General features: G+C 40.5%; 1 protein-coding gene across 4 annotated transcripts in view; it reads right to left on the minus strand.

Annotated features, from left to right (window-relative positions):
* Nucleotides 1-20,625, minus strand: part of LOC141753959 (zinc finger MYM-type protein 4-like) — a 42,081-nt gene extending 21,456 nt beyond the window's left edge. The window contains exons 1-5 of one of the 4 annotated variants that reach the window (XM_074612669.1): nt 19,975-20,625; nt 9,334-9,994; nt 7,626-7,712; nt 1,150-1,226; nt 855-998 (exon numbers count right to left, since the gene is read on the minus strand). In XM_074612669.1, coding sequence (XP_074468770.1) covers nt 855-998; nt 1,150-1,226; nt 7,626-7,712; nt 9,334-9,994; nt 19,975-20,277 — 1,272 coding nt within the window. In that variant the 5' untranslated portion in view covers nt 20,278-20,625. Of the gene's footprint in view, nt 1-854; nt 999-1,149; nt 1,227-7,625; nt 7,788-9,333; nt 9,995-12,916; nt 13,475-19,974 lie in introns of those variants that run through there. The other 3 variants (XM_074612668.1, XM_074612670.1, XM_074612672.1) reach the window with 3 other exon arrangements.
* Between the last annotated feature and the right edge of the window lie 1,664 nt (nt 20,626-22,289).

Here is a 22,289-nt window from a genome sequence, read left to right on the forward strand (position 1 = left end):
TGCAAACATTTGTGACCTCTTCGCTGTAACATAAATGTACCGAACCGGAAACCGTGACCCCAAAACCATGATATGAACCGAACCGTGAATTTTGTGAACCGTTCCACCCCTAGTTACTATGCATGAGAGTTTTACTCCTCAAATGGACAGAGGTGTGCTGAAGACCTTCAGGATCCCGAAGATGAACTGGCCGAGAAGGCAGAAGACCGAGTGAGTATTTTTGTCACCTAATGCTATTGTAAGCAGTTTCATTGAGTTGCTTCTTAGCGAAATGCTGAGTGAATTTAAGTTGGGCTTTTATTGTGAAAGGTAAAAATGGAAGGAGTGGAGCTACAATGTGCTGCCGTTGACAAAGTGGAAAATTTGCCGTCTTGGTTCACGCTGGTTCGGACTACGGAGCCTCAGTGTTTTTATTCTGTTACCTGCATAAGTACACTATGTTTTGGCTGGGCGTAAGTAGCTTGCGCGCAATGCATCCTGGTACATGTAGGCACTGTCGGTACAGCTCTACGAGCAGGAGAACTCAGCTTTCTCAGTCAATATAGTACGCATTGAGGACTACATTTACCATCAACACTGATTGGACATTATATGAAAAGGTGCAGAATTTTCCCTTTAATAAACTGATATTTTCTTTGCGCATAAGAACTGAAAATTAGATAATACATTTATTACAGTGAGAGTAACGTTATACAGTCTGTATTTATAATAAATGTTAGATCAGACCTAGTGAGATTGTCGTCGTGACTTTTGACGTCATTCAAACATGAGACCTGATGTCAAACTGCCATCTGACTGTGTTTGTGTGTGTGTGTGTGTGTGTGTGTGTGTGTGTGTGTGTGTGTGTGTCCCACCTTTGCAGTATTGGGCTCATCTTTCACATTTGCTGTAGATACAGACGATATTAGAGCTTGTTCATACTCTTCGTCTATAGGCTCATCTTTCACCTTGACCAAAGGTGGTGAAGGAGACGACTTGAGTGTGTGAGCAGCAGTTTCCTACAACAGGAAATAAAGAAATATGTTGTTGTTGTTTGGACTCTCACGACCATAACTGATGTAGATTTCAACTTCCATGGTAGCACCCCAACCATTTCTATGTACTTGTTTTAATCAACACACTGAAGCAGATTGTCTAATTTATACTTACAGTGTCTAACGTTGGTATTGACAGTTTAACAACTTTCATCCCGTTCATTACAGTCGCTGGTGATGAGCTGTCCCTTCCTACGGGAGCATAAGCAACATGGCAAGCTGTTAACTGTGAATAAGGTGCAAAGTTAACTATTAAAGAAAATAAATACATGCAGAAAATAATCATCCATTACAACAGTGACATACAAATGGAAGATGAAAGCACATGGTCACGCCAGTTGTCTGTTTGTTAAATGCCCTGACGAAGACCCACAGTGGTCGAGACATGTTGGCTTTTGTAATGATTTAGCCACTATAATAAAGCCTAAATTTCCTTCCTCGTTGTTACTTGTTCGAAGATTTTGGAGCGCCTGGATTACCTTCCTGTTTATCACATGGTCTATGATTGGACAGCCAGAAATTGAACCAAAATCAAAATCTAACCATGACTGGACAGGTTAAAAATATTTAGTTTTAATTGTTGGATTGTCAGTTCTGATTTATAGTGTAATGGACTGGGTAATACAGTATATACTAAAACAATTAACATCTCAGCATTTAATGAGATGTGCACTAGCCCAAATCTCCAAATCTAGAGACTTCCTTTCAGGAGTTAATCATCTAAATGCTTGACTGGTTGGTCAAATTGTGCGAGAGGGATTAGGGATGTCACATGAACCAATACAGTACCACAGGTCCCGTCATGGCTCGAGTCGTGATTAACGGCATCAAGTTGTCCCGGGGACGATAGAAAATGTGTTTGGGACACAGTAAACTCACCTCGACACGTCCAGGGGACGCACCCTATTTTGTCCCCGATAATGCTACATTGTGAACAACAAATCGGTGTTGACATCATATCGGCAGGACAAGAACTAGTTAAAGTTGTTGCTGTTAGCTCAGTGCAGGACTGTGCTGCTTACTGAGTGTCTCCTGCTCTTCCTCCTGTGCAGACGCTTCGCTGAGTTGCTCTTCGCTTTGCTTTCTTTTTATCATTGCTATGCTTATCTTTCGCTACTAAATTTTTGGAAAACGGGTCCTGGATACTTACAAATCACTGGGAGTTTAATTTATGAAAGAAACTGAAGGCTACCACTATTTTAAAAACTGTTTTACTTTGTGAGCGTGGCCTATCAGCAGCACAAGCCTGTACTATAGTGAACGGGAGCGAGGTGCTTGGCTAGAGCTAATCAGCAGCAAGATGCCTCCCTTCTCCACGGATGACTACTACAAACTTCTACAGAAGATAGCAGTGCTGGAAACAAAGATTAACCGGCTCAAAGTGAATGCGGAGGTGAATGGACTATGTGGGAATGAAACCACTCTACCACTGACTCAAAACAGTGAACTGGAACAGGCTAATAGAAAGCTAATTAGCACCAACAAGACCACCAAGAATCAAGAGGGCAATAAATCGTCTAGTAGTCCTCCCTGGAACGCTCTTGGTGCAAAGCCAAAGCGTAAATCATGTCCCTGGGAAATGGGAGGAAAACTTACAGGCAGAACCCAGCACCCTCAGATATATGATGCGACCGGCTGGCCTGCATTAGCATCCGAGCATAGTGCCTCATCAACCCCTGTACAAAGTAAGGTCCAACCGTGGACAACTGTGAAAGGAAGGATGAGTAACAAACCTCCCCAACAAAGAAGTTTGCAACTGGAGAACAGATTTGCTCCACTGTTGCAGGACCCTGGATCTCGATCTGATGCCCTGGATAATCTCAACTCTTCACACAGCAGGGTAAGAACCAAAAGCAACTCTGAAGGTAAAAGGCTACAGGGAAAGCTAACAACTGGGCCTCAAACTCAAACTCTGATTGTGGGTGATGCTGCTGTTAAAGATGTGAAAAGCATGTGGAGTAAAGACATCAAAGTACTCTGTTTTCCCAAAGATATGGTCTCTGATCTGGCAGAAAGAATCCTGGATATTGTGACTGCACACCCAAATGTGAAAAATGTGGTATTGCACATTGGGTCGAATGATGTTGTGAAGCAACAGTCTGAAGTGCTGAAACGGGACTTTACTGGTCTGCTAAACACGGTCAGCTCTGTGAATGCTCAGGTGTTTATCAGTGGACCCCTGCCGCCGATCAGAAGAGGAGTCGAGAGATTCAGCAGATTGCTGGGACTGAACACATGGCTTTCAACAGCATGCAAATCCCACTCAGTGCATTTTATTGACAATTTTAACTTTTTTTGGGACCGCAGACATCTCTTCAAGGCAGATGGACTCTGCCTAAACAAGTCAGGAGTACAATTGTTCAACTCCAACCTATTCTACTTCCTGCGTCATTCATCTGTTCCCTCTGCCAAGGACGCGAGACAAGAGGAATCACCACTGGAGGAAGACACAACACAATGTGCCAGGGGACCTCAAGGAGAATCATTTCACCCCCCACCACAAGCCAGCCCTGGGATACAGCAGAGACAAGAGGAGGCGTCCTCATCCTCGCTTATCACCCTTTCTCCCTCCTCCCCCCTCTTGGAGTTCACTGACCACATGAAGGAGCGGGTCAATGCTGGAACTAAACTTACTCCCCGCCCTACACCCATTTTCTCTCCCATGATCCCCCCACGAGGTCGACCTCGAACAACTTTGGCACTATCTCCACAAGCACGACCCCCACCACCTCCATCCCCTCCACAGTGGAATCAGCCTGTCTCCGCAGCCTGATAAGGATGTTCCTTTACAAAATGTTGCAAGCACAGATTGATATGTGCTGGGTCCAGGCTTCAAGGCTAATGATACACGTGACTGTTTCCAGGATAAGCTGGGGCCCTGTGTGATGAGAGCTTATTCTATCTCAGTTCTAATAAGTAGTAGAAAAAGAATGGTGAATCTGCAAAGAAACAGGAAGATTTTTACTGATTGTGCTAATTTATCAAATTTAGCATTGATTCCTTGCCAGCCAAACCATGTCCCAAAAAATAATAATAATGCTTCTAGCACATTAAAGCTAGCCCTGTTAAACGTCAGGTCTTTGGCAGGAAAAAGTTTTTTAATCAATGATTTTATTATTGAGCACAAGCTTGATTTTATGTTTTTAACTGAAACTTGGTTAGACCAAAATAACAGTGCAGCTGTTCTTATCGAGTCAACTCCTCCCAACTTTAGTTTTATGAGCGAAGCTAGAATGCATAAGAATGGAGGTGGAGTTGCCTTATTGTTTAATGATTCTCTCCAATGCAAACAGATATCTTATGGACATTTTGCTTCTTTTGAATATGTCGCTCTTCAGCTGAACTCCTCTTCTCGAGCTTTGTTTCTCAATATCTACAGGCCACCTAAATACTGTGCAAACTTTTTTGATGATTTTACTGAACTGCTCTCTGTAATTTGTGTTGACTTTGACTGTGTAGTCATTGTTGGTGATTTTAACATCCATGTTGACAACCAACAGGACAGAGGGGCCAAAGAACTGTGTCAGGTTCTTGATAACTATGGAATGAGTCAGCATGTGACAGAGCCCACACACAATAGGGGACACACTTTGGACTTAATCATATCAAAGGGCTTGAACATTTCCAAGGTTGTAGTGATGGATGTTGCTCTGTCTGATCATTCATGTGTATTCTTTGAGAATACTCTTCCTGTGCACAGAAATGATAAGACAGAGGTAATCACAAAAAGGTATATCACTGAAAATACCAGTGATCAATTTGTTCAGGCTTTCTCTTCCACACCCACCCTCCCCTGGACCTCTGTCAATGAGCTTGTAGATAATTTCAATTTTAAAATGACAAATGTTATTGATACCATTGCACCCAAAACGGTGAAGATTGTCTCTGGTAAGAAAAAATCTCCATGGAGAAATACCATGTTGGTAAGAAATGGAAAAAGAGAGTGTCGAAAAGCTGAACGCCAGTGGCGGAAAACAAATCTACAAGTTCATTATGACATCTATAAAGAGAGACTTTGCATTTATAATTCAGAACTGAAAAATGCAAGGCGGTCCTTCTTCTCTGACATCATCACCAAAAACAATAACAATGCACGTGCCCTGTTTGCTACTGTCGACAGGCTAACAAACCCTCCTGTGTCAGTAGCCTCTGAACTTTTATCCACCAGGGCCTGCAATGAATTTGCATCCTTTTTCACAGAAAAAATTCACAAAATCAGACAAGCAGTCACTTCCTCCATAGCAGGTACAGGATGTTTGTTTCCCCTGCGTCCACTTAAACCTGGCGCAAATACCATGACACAGTTTTATCCAATAAATCAGACATACCTGGAGGAAATCATACAACATCTAAAATCCTCCTCATGCTGCCTTGACATTCTGCCAACAGGCCTTTTCAAAAAAGTATCAGATTGTATGGTCTCAGAGCTTTTACAGATTGTTAATGCATCTCTTGTTTCAGGAGTCTTCCCACAGGCCCTGAAAACTGCTGTCATCAAACCACTCCTCAAAAAGAACAATCTGGACTCATCAGTAGTAAATAATTACAGACCGATATCAAATCTTCCTTCCCTGTCTAAAATAATTGAAAAAACAGTTTTTCAAAAATTAAATAGCTTTCTGGCACTAAACAACTCTTTTGATGTCTTCCAGTCAGGTTTTCGACGAAACCACAGCACTGAGACTGCTCTTGTTAAGGTCTTCAATGACAGCCGCTTGAACACAGACAGTGGTAGAACTACGGTTTTAGTTTTACTGGATCTCAGTGCTGCATTCGACACGGTTGACCATAGTATATTACTAGACCGACTGGAAAACTGGGTGGGTATTTCTGGCATAGCACTCAGCTGGTTTAAATCCTACCTAAAAGACAGGGACTTCTTTGTGTCTATAGGTAATTGCAAATCTGAGCTGAACAAAATCACATGCGGAGTTCCCCAAGGCTCCATCTTGGGGCCTCTTCATCTACATGCTCCCACTGGGTCAGATTTTTGAGAACAACAAAATAAATTACCATAACTATGCAGACGACACACAAATTTACATAACTCTATCACCAGGAGACTACAGTCCAATACAAGCACTGAGTGATTGCATTGAACAAGTCAATAATTGGATGTGCCAGAATTTTCTTCAGCTGAACAAAGACAAAACTGAGGTCGTAGTTTTTGGAGCCAAAAAAGAAAGATTGAAGGTTAGTGCTCACCTACAATCTGTGATGTTAAAAAGCTCGGACCAAGCCAGAAACCTTGGTGTAGTCATGGACTCAGACCTGAGCTTTAACAGCCATATTAAGACAATTACAAAGACAGCCTTCTATCACCTGAAGAATATAAGAAGAATTAGAGGACTGATGTCTCAGCAGGATTTGGAAAAACTAGTCCATGCATTTATCTTCAGCCGACTTGATTACTGTAACGGCGTCTTTACCGGTCTTCCTAAAAAATCGATCAGACAGCTGCAGCTGATTCAGAACGCTGCTGCTAGAGTCCTCACTAAGACCAAGAAAGGGGATCACATCAGTCCAGTTCTGAGGTCTCTACACTGGCTGCCTGTCTCTCAGAGAATTGATTTCAAAATACTGCTGCTGGTTTACAAAGCACTAAATGGTATAGGGCCAAAATACATTTCTGATCTTCTGCTGTGTTATGAACCATCCAGACCTCTCAGGTCATCTGGATCAGGTCTGCTTAGTGTCCCCAGAGTCAGAACTAAACATGCATTCAGTTTTTATGCACCAAATATCTGGAACAAGCTCCCAGAAACCTGCAGGACCGCTCCAACTCTCACTTCTTTTAAAACAAAGCTTAAAACTTTCCTGTTTGCGGGTGCCTTTCATTAAACCAGATAATGATCTGACACTGCACTATAACTTTTACTCTGAGTTTTATGCAATTTTAGCTTCTATCCTAGCTTTTATTTTTAGCTTGTTTTTATTTTCTAATCTTTAATGTTTTAATGTCTTTATGTTTTTATAACTGTTTTAATTATTTCTTAATGTTCTTTTGCATTTTGTCGCAATGTTCTTGAATGTTTCTGTAAAGCACTTTGAATTGCCCTGTTGTTGAAATGTGCTATACAAATAAAGTTGCCTTGCCTTGCCTTACTGCTAACGTTAACCAGCTCTAGTCCTGCCGATTACAACACGGGAGGTGCCATTGATTTACAATATTCAGGCTATATTCAGTAAAAATGAGTATTGGGCAAAGGTAAATTATACAACATTATCATGATGTGTTCAAATGTAATCTTGTAAAAATCTAGTTTTTTGGCAGTTGTTTGAAGATGTGTTCACAGCAAGATAAAATAGATACAGAGAGGGAATTATGACCTGTTTAACTTCTTAACAAAAACTGTATGCAAATAATATAATAAAGGAGTGTATGTTGAAGTACATGGGATTTATTGCTTTACTTTTGCTTTTTACTGCGGTATTGAATTTGTAACATAGAATATCACTGGTATTAGTATCGACTACTACATTTCTGGAATCGCGACAGCCTAAAGTGGGATGAGAATGGCATACCTTAATCACACGCTGGTGTTAAACACTTCATTTTACCCCAAGCACCATTGCTCTGAGGTCACTCACCTGTACTAGCCGTGGCTTCAGACACCGGAGACGAGCTGGACTGCATCAAGTCTAAAGCCACTTTCAAGTCCTCCACTTGCTCCCCCTCTGCAGGCGGTGGAAATACAGTGGGTTTAACATCAGCTTCCTCCTCAACAGAGTTACTGTCCTCCGTCACTGAAGCTGTGAGGGGAAAATTTTAAATATAGAAATGAATGGGATGCTACAGAGGCAGTGCTTTATTTACCTTCACAGAAAGATGAAGCCAGGAAAGTTATGTATTCTATGTTTCAAAGGGGCTAATGCTTAGACCATAATTAAGAATGCATGATTCATTAAATAAGCAGCTCTGTAAACAATGGGATCAAACTTTTAAACTGTTCACTGCTATCAACTATTGTAATTGTTTACTCCAAAAGCTCTGCATGAATGTGACACTCAGCAGTGGAGGCATCCACAGCAAAAATCATAAGAAAACACACATGAAGCAAGGTTACTAATAACCCATTAGTAGTAACATGTCTACTTTGTGATTTTGTGCACCACAATTTCCAAAACACACAACCTTTGCTTTGCATCTAGGAGTGTAAGAAAATATCGACATGAGTATCATGTTTTGCGATACTGTATTGATTCTCCAAAACGCTGTATCGATCTTTAATTAACCTTATAAAAATCCGATGGCCCGCTGGCCAGAGGTTGTAGTGTGTGAAGATAATGGCATCATATGAAACTAGAAAAACCTAAGGAATTCATTGGTACCAACCATGGCATTCTTGCATGTCGCACTGGAGGCTAAATAGCGGTCAAAACTTGCGCTAAATTGAGGCTAGAAAAAAACGGCAGGGCCATTTTCCAAGGAGTCCCTTGACCTCTGACCTCAATATATGTGAATGAAAATGGGTTCTATGGGTACCAACAAGTTTCCCGTTTACAGACATGCCCCCTTTATGATAATCACAGGCAGTTTTGGGCAAAAACCAAGTAGTCTTTCGCATGCAGTACAAATGTGTTATTTTCACCTATTCTAAAAGGACGTATTTGAGTATTTGAATATTTCTGCATATTCTGCATATTTCTGCTTGGAATTGCAAAAATTGGATATCACTGTATGTTTGAGACTCTTGTGGATCCAATGAGCCCAATTGTATTCATGAGTAATGATGTTAGACCCCATAGTAGCCATTTCGCATAGTGAATTTTTTAACACGTTTTATATATATTGTGTTCTTTATACTTATGATAGTTTTCTAAAAATAGATATGAAAAAAAAAAAATCACAATATATCACCTTGCTTACAGTATCGCAATACATCACAATAAATTGAATCATTACCCCCGTAACATGAAACGCATCATATCGGCAGATTCTTGCCAATATACAGCCCTATTTGCATCATTTAAAAGCCCCGACAACCAAGCTGACGGTCGGCCATCAGACAGTTTAGGGGCCGTCGTTGAGCGTCTGTCGGTCTAGTTTTTCCGGCCGAACAGCATGTTGAATCGGTGGCGGAGCCCGTCGGTGAGAGAAATCACTCTGATTGGCTGTTCAGCTTAAACGAATCATTGCACGAGAAGAGAAACGGAAGTGAGGAAAGCAAGCCTTGGTCACCGCTAGTTCTTAGATGTCAGGTTAATATGTCTGGGCCTTAACACTTGCTGGTTGAAAAGGTTTCTCTGCATCATTAAACACAAAACCTTTGTGATAAAACTTCAGCTTGAACTTTACCTGTATTTAAATCGGCAGGTGAACGGCTGCAATCCACATCCATCAAACTATTTAGTTGCTCCTCCTTCATCTGAGCTTCTTGTTCCACCTGATCCACTGTGCCAATGTCCATCATCTCATCGAGGTCGTCCGCTGTAGAAACCCTGAATTTACTGCCAGGAGGCTCCTTCTCCTGCTGTGTGCCCACGTCCTCCTTGGTGTCGATGTCTAGGTCTACCTTTACGTCTGTGTTTGTTTGCTCCTCAGAACTCTTGTGCATATTTGTGTCCTCGCTGACATCAGGTCCTGCAGGACTTTCCTCTAAGCGGTTGTCCTTTACTGACACATTTTCTTCGTTCAACTCAAACTCTTCCTCGGTTTTCACCTCAACGCCCTCTTCTTTTTCAGACTCTGAGGTGCTCCCTGGCTCACCACCATGAACCAAAACTGTACTGATTGTGTCTTCTGTGGAGAAATACGACTGTGAAGCGGCCTCACTCTCTTCATGTTCAATTTCTTCACTTTCCATTTCTTTTTCTGCAGCAACATCAACAAAGTTATCCTCCTCTCCATATTCAGAAAGTCTAGGAGAAGCTTCACGAACAAGCTCTGGGTCTACAACATCCACTGATGCTCCCGGCTCTGAAACAGCTTCCATGGACTCGTCCGTCCACACTGTTACCTGTGTAAGACAATAAACAATTAACATTATGTACAATACCAGAATACTGACTTTTTTTGAAAAAGGAGTCCTACAAATACAACCCCCAAATATCAGTATAGGATTTATATATATATGTATAAACCTTCCACGTATATTTATACTGATTCCTGCACCTAATGAAGGTGACTGCTCTGTCTTATTTCTCCTCAGAGCTGCATTAGACACAAGTGACGACTGCATGATTAAACACGGGTGTTTATAACGTTAGCTTTCTTTTGGATATTTATTGGAGGTGTTCATTTTATTGTCCTCTATTTTTATTAATGATACTATGAAAAGACTTGTTTCAAGTTTCATCTTGTCATCATCTTCTATTTTTCTAGACACTTTATTAGGCACATTTACACATTCTAATGCAATCCAATACAACAGCTCAGCCATAAATTCTTCCTTTACAAAGCTTATAACGGTCACTTTTTCATAAAACTTTCCAAGAGGTGCTAATTCAACTTTTTTGTTGAGGTTGTAGTTAGTGATGGTGTTGTATTAGACTGCATGTATTGAATTCCCCCCTCATTCATGCAAATTAGGGGTGGAAAAAAATTCAATACAGCATTGTATCGTGATATTTTGCATGGCAATATTGTATCGATACACGGATATCAAGTATCAATCTTTTATTACATAAAGTATCACCCTCTTAACAGTCCAATGGCCTTCTGGCGTTCGCAGCTGATATTCTGTCTTTCAGAGGTTGTTGTGGGCTCAGTCTTAATGTTATTCATATGGAACTAGAAAACCTAAGGAATCGATTTGTAACACCCATGTCATGTTAGTTTTGTCGGGAAGAACGCTAAATAGCGCTCCAAAGTTACGCAAAATTTTGGCGAGGAAGAACTGGCATGGCCATTTTCAAAGGGGTCCCATTGATCTCTGACCTCCAGATATGTGAATGTGAATGTAAATGGGTTCTATGGGTACCCACGAGTCTCCCTTTACAGACATGCCCACTTTATGATAATCACATGCAGTTTGGGGCAAGTCATAGTCAAGTCAGCACACTGACACACTGACAGCTGTTGTTGCTTGTTTGGCTGCAGTTTACCATGTTATGATTTGAGCATATTTATGCTGAATGCAGTACCTGTGAGGGTTTCTGGACAATATCTGTTTTGTGTTGTTAATTGATTTCCAATAATAAATATATATATACATTTGCATAAAGCAGCATATTTGCCCACTCCCATGTCGATAAGAGGATTAAATACTCGACAAATCTCCCTTTAAGGTACATTTTGAATAGATAAAAAAATTTGCAATTAATTTGCGCTTAATCACAATTAACTATGGACAATCATGCAATTAATCGGGATTAACTATACACAATCATGCGATTGAATATTTTCGATTGACAGCACTAGTCACAATATCTGTGACTAAAGAGGGAAATGTACCCCTAAAAACGTAATTTTGAAAAGCAGAAGTCGAACATTTGCTCTTCCCCTTTTTTTTTAAGTGTAAGCAGATAACTAATGATTTTGTCAATCTTGGGACTGGAGCCGATCCCAGCTGACATTGGGTGAAGGCGGGGTACACCCTGGACAGGTCTCCAGACTATCACAGGGCTGACACAGAGACAGACAACCATTCACACTCACACCTACGGGACATTAAGAGTCAACAATGAACCTGCATGTCTTTGGACTGTGGGAAGAAACTAGAGAACCCGGAGAAAACCCACGCTAACACAGGGCGAACATGCTAACTCCACACAGAAAGCCAGGTTTTGAACCTGCGACAGTGCTAACCACTGCACCACCGTGCCGCCCCTCCCTCCAAACAATGCTCATTAAATATGCAGAAATAATAAGAGATGCAAGCACTCTGCACATTTAGACAACAATTGAAAACGTATTTGTTCAACATTGCTTTTAACAGTAACTCTTCCTTTGTTTTATTCTTATCTTTGACATGTGTTATCATTATTATGCCTTCCTTTGTTCCATCATTGACATATTCAATGATAGACACCGGACACAGAGTACAAATATAATATCATGTGCAATACTACTTTTTACATTCTCATGTGCAATATCACTCTTCATTGTGTGCAATATTAATATCTAGCATGTGCAATATTACTTATTTTTCTGTTTGTTAGCTTTCTTTACCTTTTTATTTTACTTAACTTATCTTATTTACTAATTTTACTAAATGTATCTTGCTTAATTGTTATTTTATTAGGCACTGGTGCTAGAAATAGTACTTTTTTATTTTATACACTTGAACTTGTTGTAATTTTGTTGTATTTTTGAGCAATCTCTGGCACAAGAATTTCCTTCGAGATAAATAAAGTTCTATCTTATCTTATTCTATTATTCTTTGCATACCTCTTCTTGCTATTTGCTGCCTCTTTTTTGTTATTCATTTGATTGCGCAGTGTTTGCACTTAATTTGCCTGTTTTATTTATTATGTTGTTTCTTCACTTTATTGTAAAATACTAAACCCCTGTTAGTAAAGGTGCTATAGTCTATAAATAAAGTTGTATTATTATTATGTTTAAAAGGAAAACCACGCAAGTTTAAAAAAGAGAATCTAAGCCATAAAATAGTGCAGAAGTTAAAGTTAAAAGTACAACTACTTCCACTAATATATATATATATATATATAGCCAATGAATAGCTATCTTAAATGTAATCATAGCCAACATTCATGTATAAAAACATTGCTATTATAAAACACTGCTTGTTTAAATGTGAACTGACATCAGCACGCAGTGTTTGAACTGTTCATTCCCACCAAACACACACACATGACATCAGCTAGCTTGTTACTGATATATAGCACCACTGCTCATGCACCGTAAACACAACTAGCCTCACTCACTGCTGCACAGCTGTTCAGCCACCAGCTACATTAGAGATGAGAGCTTTCATTACCTCCGTCTGGCTCACTCCCTCTGATTCAGCCATGTTCTGGTGATATATGTTAATTACATGACCTGTAAACAAGAGCACAACTAGCTCACCAGTTGCTAAGCTAACGCTAGCTAGCCAGTCCGCACACCTTCCTATGTGTCCGTTAGCTCGCTACCGTTAACGAGCCTTTATGTCCACGCGACACAATAACGAGCCACTGTGCTGATTAAATAACCATTCTATTTGTTAGATATACCAATATGTTCATATAGCGACGTTATAGGAGCTGTACAGAGCCGTAACAACGTGAGGAACATTACCGCGCCAGCGACTTGGACAGACGCCTCTTGATTGGTGTTCAGCGGTTTGTGTCCGTCGCCTGTTTCCGTCGTAGCCATGTTGGCTCCAAGATCCAGATGCAAGAGTTTAGCACATAAAATGCGACTATGTGCTTTTAAAATAATCTCTACAACCGTGAAGTACTTTTAATACGGTCCCTTACTAGCCTACATCCTTTCACCCAGTCTATCTGATTGCAGAGCGTTGTCTTCTTCTTCATCTGTAGTTTTATTTGCGGTTGTCAACTCAGTTTAGATGTGTATTACCGCCACCTACTGGACTGGAGGGTGGAACAAGAGGTTATGCTGGAATTCTTTGAGGTTTTATGGCTAGTGGAGAAAATAACTGGAAACCTCTAGATTATTATTATTTATTTTTTTTAGTTATTTTTTTGGGGGGCATTTTCCATTTTTATTGACAGGACAGTGGATAGAGTCTTGAAAGGGGGGAGAGAGAGAGAGTGGATGCGGAAAGGGCCACAGGCCGGATTTGAACCCGGGCCGCCGCGGTCAGGACCAAGCCTTAATACATGGACGCCCGCTCTACCAACTGAGCTAACCCAGGCGCCCACCTCTAGATTATTTGAGCTAAATCAGTTTCTTTTAAAAGCTTAATAATGTCAAAGCATATCTTGCCAGTTCATTTCCCCAAGAGACAATGAAAAGTTATGGTGTTCTGCCTTACATATTTACTGTAGACGGTGTTTCTATTGTATTTTCTACAACAAAGTAGAACATGTTGGACTGTTTCTGGTTGGCTACAGCGTGAGAATTATCCGGTTTATTTTATATAATCGATGGTTGGTTGATGACCTATTCTCAGACGAGTGATGATATTTTCTTCCCTTATTCGTTTCGAGCCCACCATCCTCCTAGCTCCAACATATCTTTGTATAGTATATAGATGTCTTCCTGCCATACTGATTGTGCAAATGTCCTAATGAATGCTTTAGCTCCAGCTTTGCTTAATAGTACGTAGGTCTACATGCTCAATTCTAAATGTTTGTTTGGCCCATAGACTGCATATAAAGATGGACGACGCATCCCCACTTCCTTCAACAGAAGTGAAGCCAAAATATCCCGTATACAGGAGCTGACATCTTCGGATTTTGATGTAATTTGGAGCCAGAGTCTTTGCAGTAGTGTTTGGGCGGTGGAGCCAGTATCGAGGTCCCGAACCAATCGCGAGCCGAGCAAGACCGCAGCTTGTTAGCAAGAGAGAATCACAGCTGTTAATCATGTAGTCTCACCATATCTTTATAGAGAGGTGCAGGAATGAGTCCTAAAACCAAGGCTTATTGAAGGAGGTTGGGACACGGTCTTGAGGTATGGGGCAAAGAGTATAGATGCAAAGAGACGAATCTCAGGTGCTTTTTTGACAACGGCCGCTAGATGGCACTGCGGTAGCGCTGCCGCCATTTTGGACTGAAAACGGCAATGAGTCTGCGGTCATGGATGTATAAAGAAACGTCTGGAAATTAGAGGATCATTTTTTTGGAGGTAAACCAACTTCCCAGTACGTACACTTAAATATCCCTCAGTTAAATCATTATGTCCTACAAGTTATAAACTGTTCATTAATAGCTGAATCCAGAGTTATTTTCCTCGGCATAATGACAGTCCCACGGGACTGCACCGCCCTGCAAGCTGATATGACATATCCGGTTCTGCCAGCTTCCTGCTAGCTGTATGCGGCTGTAATAATGGATATATTGGCTGTAATTCATCTCTTTATTATCTTGTAATACACCCATGGGCTGTATGCTGTAAGCCTGTACCGTGGTGGATGTATTAACGTCTCTGTTCCCAAACAACCAGCTATCAGCCAGTAGAAGCACGCACAAAATGAACAGAATTTAACGTAGTTGTAACGTTAGGCTATTTACTAACACGCAAAGCAAAAGTACAAGACACAACCTCTTTTACATCCATGGTTTGAGGTCTATTGTTCATATATTTTGAAGGTCCTTGACATGAAAAAGTTTGAGATAGCTCTAAAAATCTGTGTTGGATTTTTCTGACTTCCATTTATGTCCATCGCTCACTTTATGCTCCTCTGGGAAGCAGCCGGGCTAAAAAGTTTAATAAATAAATAAATAAGTAAATAGTTAAAATGGTATTTCAGTAGAGACATTTAAATTATGACAATAGAATAGAACACTTTGTAGGCGGACGTTTTACTGCCGTCCGGTAGTCGATTTCGGTCCAAAATGGTGGAAGCGTAGCTTGGCTGCTGGGCTCTGACATTGCAAAGGAACAAAAAATTGACTTTCACTTCTTATCAATATACGTTCTTTGAATGGGGTATGATACATGAGCAGTGTAACTGGAGCTGCAGTCGTGCGTTGCTATTGACTCAATTTCGGCGTGTGCAGACCAGATTTTACTGCACGTGTTGTTACCCAATGATATGACGCAATGATGACGCGTGACATCTCCTTTTTTCCTTGCCTAAAACCCAGAAATGAGTTAACATTTTAGCACTACCAGTTCTCTTGTCTGGAAGTCAATGGGTTTTTAGTTAGATGCCTGAAATAAGATCTGTGGTTAACACAAGCTGAAGAGATTTTAACGTTTTGTTCTACAACAAAGTACATCAGTAAATATCCCACTTGTACATTTTGAAGCCTTTATGTGTCTTAAAAAAGGCGGTTGCGGGCGCCTGGGTTAGCTCAGTTGGTAGAGCGGGTGTCCATGTATTAAGGCTTGGTCCTGACCGCGGCGGCCAGGGTTCGAATCCGGCCTGTGGCCCTTTCCGCATCCACTCTCTCTCTCCCCCCTTTCAAGACTCTATCCACTGTCCTGTCATAAAAATGGAAAATGCCCCCAAAAAAATAACTTAAAAAAAAAAAAAAGACGGTTGCTAACAAGTGGCTAAATGAGACTACTCAACGTCACCACGTCGACTCCTCCACCTTTACAGCCTTGTTGTGTATACTCGCGCTCATTGACTGTGGTGTAGTTCCTTGATAGCTTAACATTCACTTTTAACTTCTGGTGATTGCATTCACACTTAAAAAATCATAAAAGTGGTGTTCATTTGAGGAGATTATTTTACGGAACAAAACATGTGAGTATCATAAACGTTTGTTTGCCACAGAGCTTATTTTCTGCAATAATCCAAAACCCAATGGAACAATCCTATTGGCTTTTTGTCGAGGGAACCAGGGCGATGCTAACTTCCTGGTTGGTCTACAAAAATACGTCATCCCTGCACCACTCTATAGCAACAAATAACAAATTAAAACCAAGCATTTCAGAAAAATTAACACTTGAACATTAATCAGCGTGATAAGAAAAATAAATTCCTTATTCAGCATTTGGTGGTACCTAGCTCCACCCTCTCGTGTCACTTCTGGTTGCAAAAAAAACAGATGGCGACGGCCGAAATGCCAAACTCAAAGCTTCAAAACGGTAGTCCACAAACCAATGGGTGACATCACGGTGACTACATCCACTTCTTATATACAGTCTATTGACCAACACTAAATTTCCACCCAGTACAATATTTCATTGATTTTTTTTTGGCAGTTGTCAAGCTACAGGAGCTCGCTACCAAGACTCAGTCCTCTCTAGCTCATCTTCAACTGGTGCAAAATGTAGCGGCTAGAGTGTTAACAAAAATTATTACACAGCTTTGTTGAATGTTCGATTCCGATTGGTTGATCACAGCTTGCTATGGTCTGTTATTTCTTTATAGCAGACAGTTGCTATGTATAACAGACCGTTGCTATGGGCCCAATTCTGATGTCAGACTCTGATGGTTTTTGTGTCAAATTATTGATTTCTTAAGTAAGTAGCTGTATAATAAAAGGGATAATGTACAGCGAGCCGGTCATTTCTGTGAAATAAACCCCTTCAGGGCGATGCAAGACCCAAGTGCCGCATCGCCCTGTCAGGGTTTATTTCACAACAACGACCGGCTCGCTGTACATTATCCCTTATCTAGTCGTTGGCCCCACATCACCCCAATTCTTGCCTCCTCTCATCAGCTTCCAGTAAAACACAGAATTGATTTCAATAGTTTACTAATAAATTACAAGGCCTTGCACGGCCAGGCCCCTGCATACAGTATATAGTAGCTGTGAAGCCCTTTTTTTAGCTGTCGGCTACTCCGATCATCTGATCAAGGCCTTTTATCTTGTAGCTCCTGTACTTTGTTTTGGAACAGCCTTGCCCATTCCATGGAAGGGGACCCGCTCCCTATGTAGATATAAACGGCTCATTCTAAGGTAACGAAAAAAAAGCGTTCATATTTTCAGGTGATTATACACTAAAGAAAACATACTTATTAATATTAAATTCCATTTTTGCCAATAGATCCCCCTAATTGTTAAACACTGGTCCTTTAAAGTACCAAAAGTAAAAGTATTCATTGTGACATCACATCACTTTAATGTTGCAGCTGGTAAAGGCAGGGCTTATTTTTTAACTAGGCTATATATATACTGCAAGGTAGCTTGTGAATTTCACCAAGAGATCGATACAGTCTAATCTATATCCATCAAAACACATCATAATTTATTTGTTGATTATATATTGTGTATTATTAAAGTTACAACAAGGAGTTTTTGGGTGGTTATTCAATTTAATACTGATGTCTCTATGACCTATATATGCAAACGAGACCATCAGTGAATTCCGGCGAAATCATGCAGGTTCACCAGAAACTCCTTCATTTAAGACTACAGTGGGGCCTCCGGCATCAACCAGTCCGCCAAGTACAGACCAAGCTCCGGCCAGGAACAGAGCTTTGGTACCCACATTGCTCTAATCATTTATCCTACCGCTTTGGTCCACAGGGAAAGCCAAAATCAACACAAAATGAAAGTCTCATGATGGGTTTCAGAGCTCAGTGGTGCTGTTGTCTCGTTGTGGGCCTTCAGTGAGTGAGAGATGGAGAGAGAAATGGAGAATACCAGAGAAAGAAATACTCAAGCAGGGAAGCACTGAAGACTATATAAAGCTGCAGTAAGTAGAATTGGAGCAAATATGATTTAAAAAATGCATTTTTACAAAACGGTCACTATATCCTGACAGTAGTGCATGAGACAGGTAATCTGAAAAAAATCATGTGCCTCTGTGTCCTCCGGTGCTCCTAACGGCATCTGCAGGATTTCACAGACCGGAGGAAGACAACCAATCAGAGCTGATCTGGAGCCTTGCCGTCTCTGAGCAGCTGTCAATCACTCACAAACTCCGATCAAACGGTCAAACTAGGCAGCGCTGATCAAATATGAATCAATATTCTGTTACTGTAATGCCTATTTCTCGCATAAAATGTTCTCAGAAACATCTTGTAGTGTACTGTTTAGCTGTAAAATAAGAAAGTGTGTCACCCGGCAGCCATGTTGAGATCAGTTGAGGAAATACCAGCTGGGGCAAACTTTCTCATTTTACAGCTAAATAGCACACTACACGATGATTCTGAAAACATCTGAGTAGAGAAATAGGCATTACAGTAACAGAATATTGATTCATATTTGATCAGCGCTGCTTAGTTTGACCGTTTGATTGGAGTACGCAAGTGATTGACAGCCAATAGGAACGCTCTCTCTCTCTGAAATGACCTGTGATTGGCCAAATCTCCTGTCACGGACTAGATTTTCTAAAGCCTGAAAACAGAGCCATGAGGAGGAGCAGAAGTCTAGTTTTCGCTCAGAACACTTGAATTACAATATGCTGAAAGGTTATTATGGAATTTTTGCTCAATGATGCCAAAAAATATTCTGCCTACTGAAGCTTTAATAGTAAAAGTAGGCCTATTTACCATAAAAATGCTGTTGTAGTGTAGCTACTTATTGTTTTGTTATCTTGTTATTTACATCTCATGGTTGGCAAGTCTGGCTGTCAGACTCTATAATCTATGTGAACTGTAATCATTACACAGTCATAGAGCTAGGGATCGGCAATGTCAGAATTATTCAATGTCGACTTAAATTAGAACAGACCGTGCATTAGGGCTCACTGAATAACTACCATCATCAGTCATTGCCAGTATTCATTGCAGTAACCAAATGTAGGCATACAAATGGTCTTATAGGGCCAATATTGTAAAAAGTGAGATTTTCATGTCTTTTATATTATAAAGCAGGTTTAACTGCTCTATAAATACTGTTTAACCATCAAAACGCTCAATATACGGAGAAATACACACAGCAGCAATCAGAAATTGTGCGTTTGAAACAAGCCGTTAGGATTTCTGTCCATCTGTGATGTCACAAATCTACAATATTTAGACCATTCCATGGTTTTAAACATAAACATTCTAAATTTGTCCCAGTTTATTTCCTGTTGCAGTGGATGTGAATAACATCAGCTGACAGGCAGTAAACATGGACCCAAACTGTTGCCTAGCAACGCAATTCCATTGAAATGCACTAAAACAGAGCGTTTAAGACAGATGGTAAATACAGGTATATTCAGGCAGACAGTATGAGGAAAATAAGTTTTTTTTTAACATTACAGCATGTAAACATGTTCTATTAGAAACACAAAATACAAGCATAAACCTGAAAATGAGCAGGATATGGGACCTTTATAGGCATAAATATGACAGTTTTACACCATGCACACACATGTTGGCAACATTATTAGCCTCCCCAGACAATGCCAATCGGGGAATTAATCTATATAGTCATGAATCACTTGATATTTTGCACCACCGTGATTGTTTATCCTGTCATGCTGTCATGTGTACTGCTGCCAGATGAACACAAGAACTTGAGCTGATCACGTTACCTCCACTATGCCTGCAGCAGGTCTCTCCACTCTCGGAACAGCATTCTTCTTGAGGTAAAAGTGTCTTGGTATAATGTTTGCTCTCCTCCTCGGCTGGCTGTAGTCATCCCGGTTGAAGTGGTCACTGCAGACTCGATGGTCAGCGAGGCGCAGTGTCTGGACAGGAGTGTTTGGATCCATCTGGAGCACATCCAGCCACAACTTCCGTCTGTCCTTATCCAGCAGAGGTAGTCTGTGAAAGCTGCGAGAAGTGTGGCTCGACATTTTGTTGCCACAATTGGGAAATGCACAAACACGAACCATTGCAGTTTGATTCTTTAAGATGAACTACAGCCAGGCTCTCTGTACTCCAACACAACCAACTCCTCCAGGTGTGCTGTGGAGATGTGCTCCCTGTTGAGGTGTGCTCCTCAGCGGTATAGTAGTAGTGGTAGTGGTGTAATGACAAGAAGTGGGAGCATTATAGGGATATTGGTCCATAATACGCTACCTCTGAAATATTAAATAAAGATATTATGATAGAGTATCAAAATATGCTCCCCATATTCTCACAGTACACACAAAACAACATGAATAAAGCTCCACTCTGCTGTCTGCTTCGCGCCACGGCAGGACAAGGCACATAGCTCTCTCCAACTCTCACTCACGCTTCCGCTGTCTTCCGGCAACAAGTCTCTCGCGAGATCAGAGAGGAGACTTCTCCTAGAGCGAGACTTGGTTAGACACAAACAGATCAGATCAAGAAAAGGTTTTATTTCTTTGTAGGTTCTTTCCATAAGGTTGTTAAACACTTTTAATAACAATATGAGCATTTCAGTGGCAAAAACACTTTTAGTGGACTAAATGGACTAATTGACTATAAAGACGTACATTGATGTTGAGGAATTGCTCCGAAGGATTGCAATGCACAACACTCTCCCTCAATACTGGACCAATTTCAGAAATTGTTATCCCCATTACTCACTTAGACACAATAATATGTGAATACAGAAGTTATAAATGAAGCAAGGATAGGATGACTAAAGAGAAGACAAACTCTTTACACGCAGGGCCGGCTCTAGCCCTTTTGGTGCCCTAGGCAAAATTCGGATTTGGTGCGTCACTGTTTTAAGACAAAAATTAACATTTTTAAATTCATAAATAACTGTAGTTATTATAATATAAATAAACAATTGGTCCCTGATATTGTTGGCTTAAAAGTGTTTAGTCAGTTTCACTACGACGAGAGTTACAGCGGAGAAAAGTGTATTTCTTTCTTTATTTATTTGTTCATTTGTTAATTCAATGCAGAAAATGAGGAAGGGCACCTGTCAGCATTTTTTTAAATGTATTTTTAATTAATTAATTAATAAAAAAAAAAATTGAGGGCGACCAGCTCCTCCCAGAGGGTGGCGACCTAGGCGACCGCCTATATGGACCTATGCCTTAAACCAGCCCTGCTTATCATGTTAGCTAACCAGGTTTAACCACAGACAGTACAGGTTTAATCTACACGTTGTAGCTTCAGGGTCGGACCAGCACCTTGGTTTGATTTTGATTGAAGCAGAAGGAGAGAAGAAATCACTTCTTCAACCAGCATAAACCATTTGGTAAAACCAAGAGCTCTGATTGAACATTTTTGAAATTCTCTCCGGGGAAATGGTCACTGCATGTTAGAGTTTGTCAGAGGATGGACATGCAGGGACGGAAGGCATGATGAAGGCATGATGAAGATTCAAAACAGGACAAATAGATAGATATATGTTTTTAATTTAGTCCAATTGGGGAAGTGGAATAGCTGATGTCATCCCTCTCCTACTTCTGATTGGTTGAATTGTTTGTAATGGGCGGTGACACAGAGTCAGGTGATTTAAATTAACCTTTTCCATGAAAAACAGTTCACTTTACAAGCAAACAATGACATTTGGTTAGCATGATTGCATTTGGTTAGCATGATTGCAAATCATATGTTTAATGTCTGAAATATTAAATATTTTCATGATTATGGTCTCACTGTTATATTCAGTAAAGACTTTGGAGGTGAGGTTAGTCTTTCTTGCAGGGCCAGGTGTGTTTTTTTGACGATCATTAGAGCCTTTCTACAAGACAATGAGAGCAATGACAGGTGTGACAAATATATAGACATACATACAAATTGTCGAAAAGTATACTTTTGTGTGTGGAAATCCTCCTGGCTTTGCAACAGGTGGACAATTATAGTCACAGCATACTAAACACAAATGGAATACTGGTGAAGGCATGAATTAATAATAAGCACAATACTCAGAAACTGTTTTGTAAAGGTAGATTTACTACTTATTATTATTACATCCAGG

The sequence above is a fragment of the Sebastes fasciatus genome, chromosome 17 (assembly GCF_043250625.1).
Source record: "Sebastes fasciatus isolate fSebFas1 chromosome 17, fSebFas1.pri, whole genome shotgun sequence".
NCBI lineage: Eukaryota > Metazoa > Chordata > Actinopteri > Perciformes > Sebastidae > Sebastes > Sebastes fasciatus.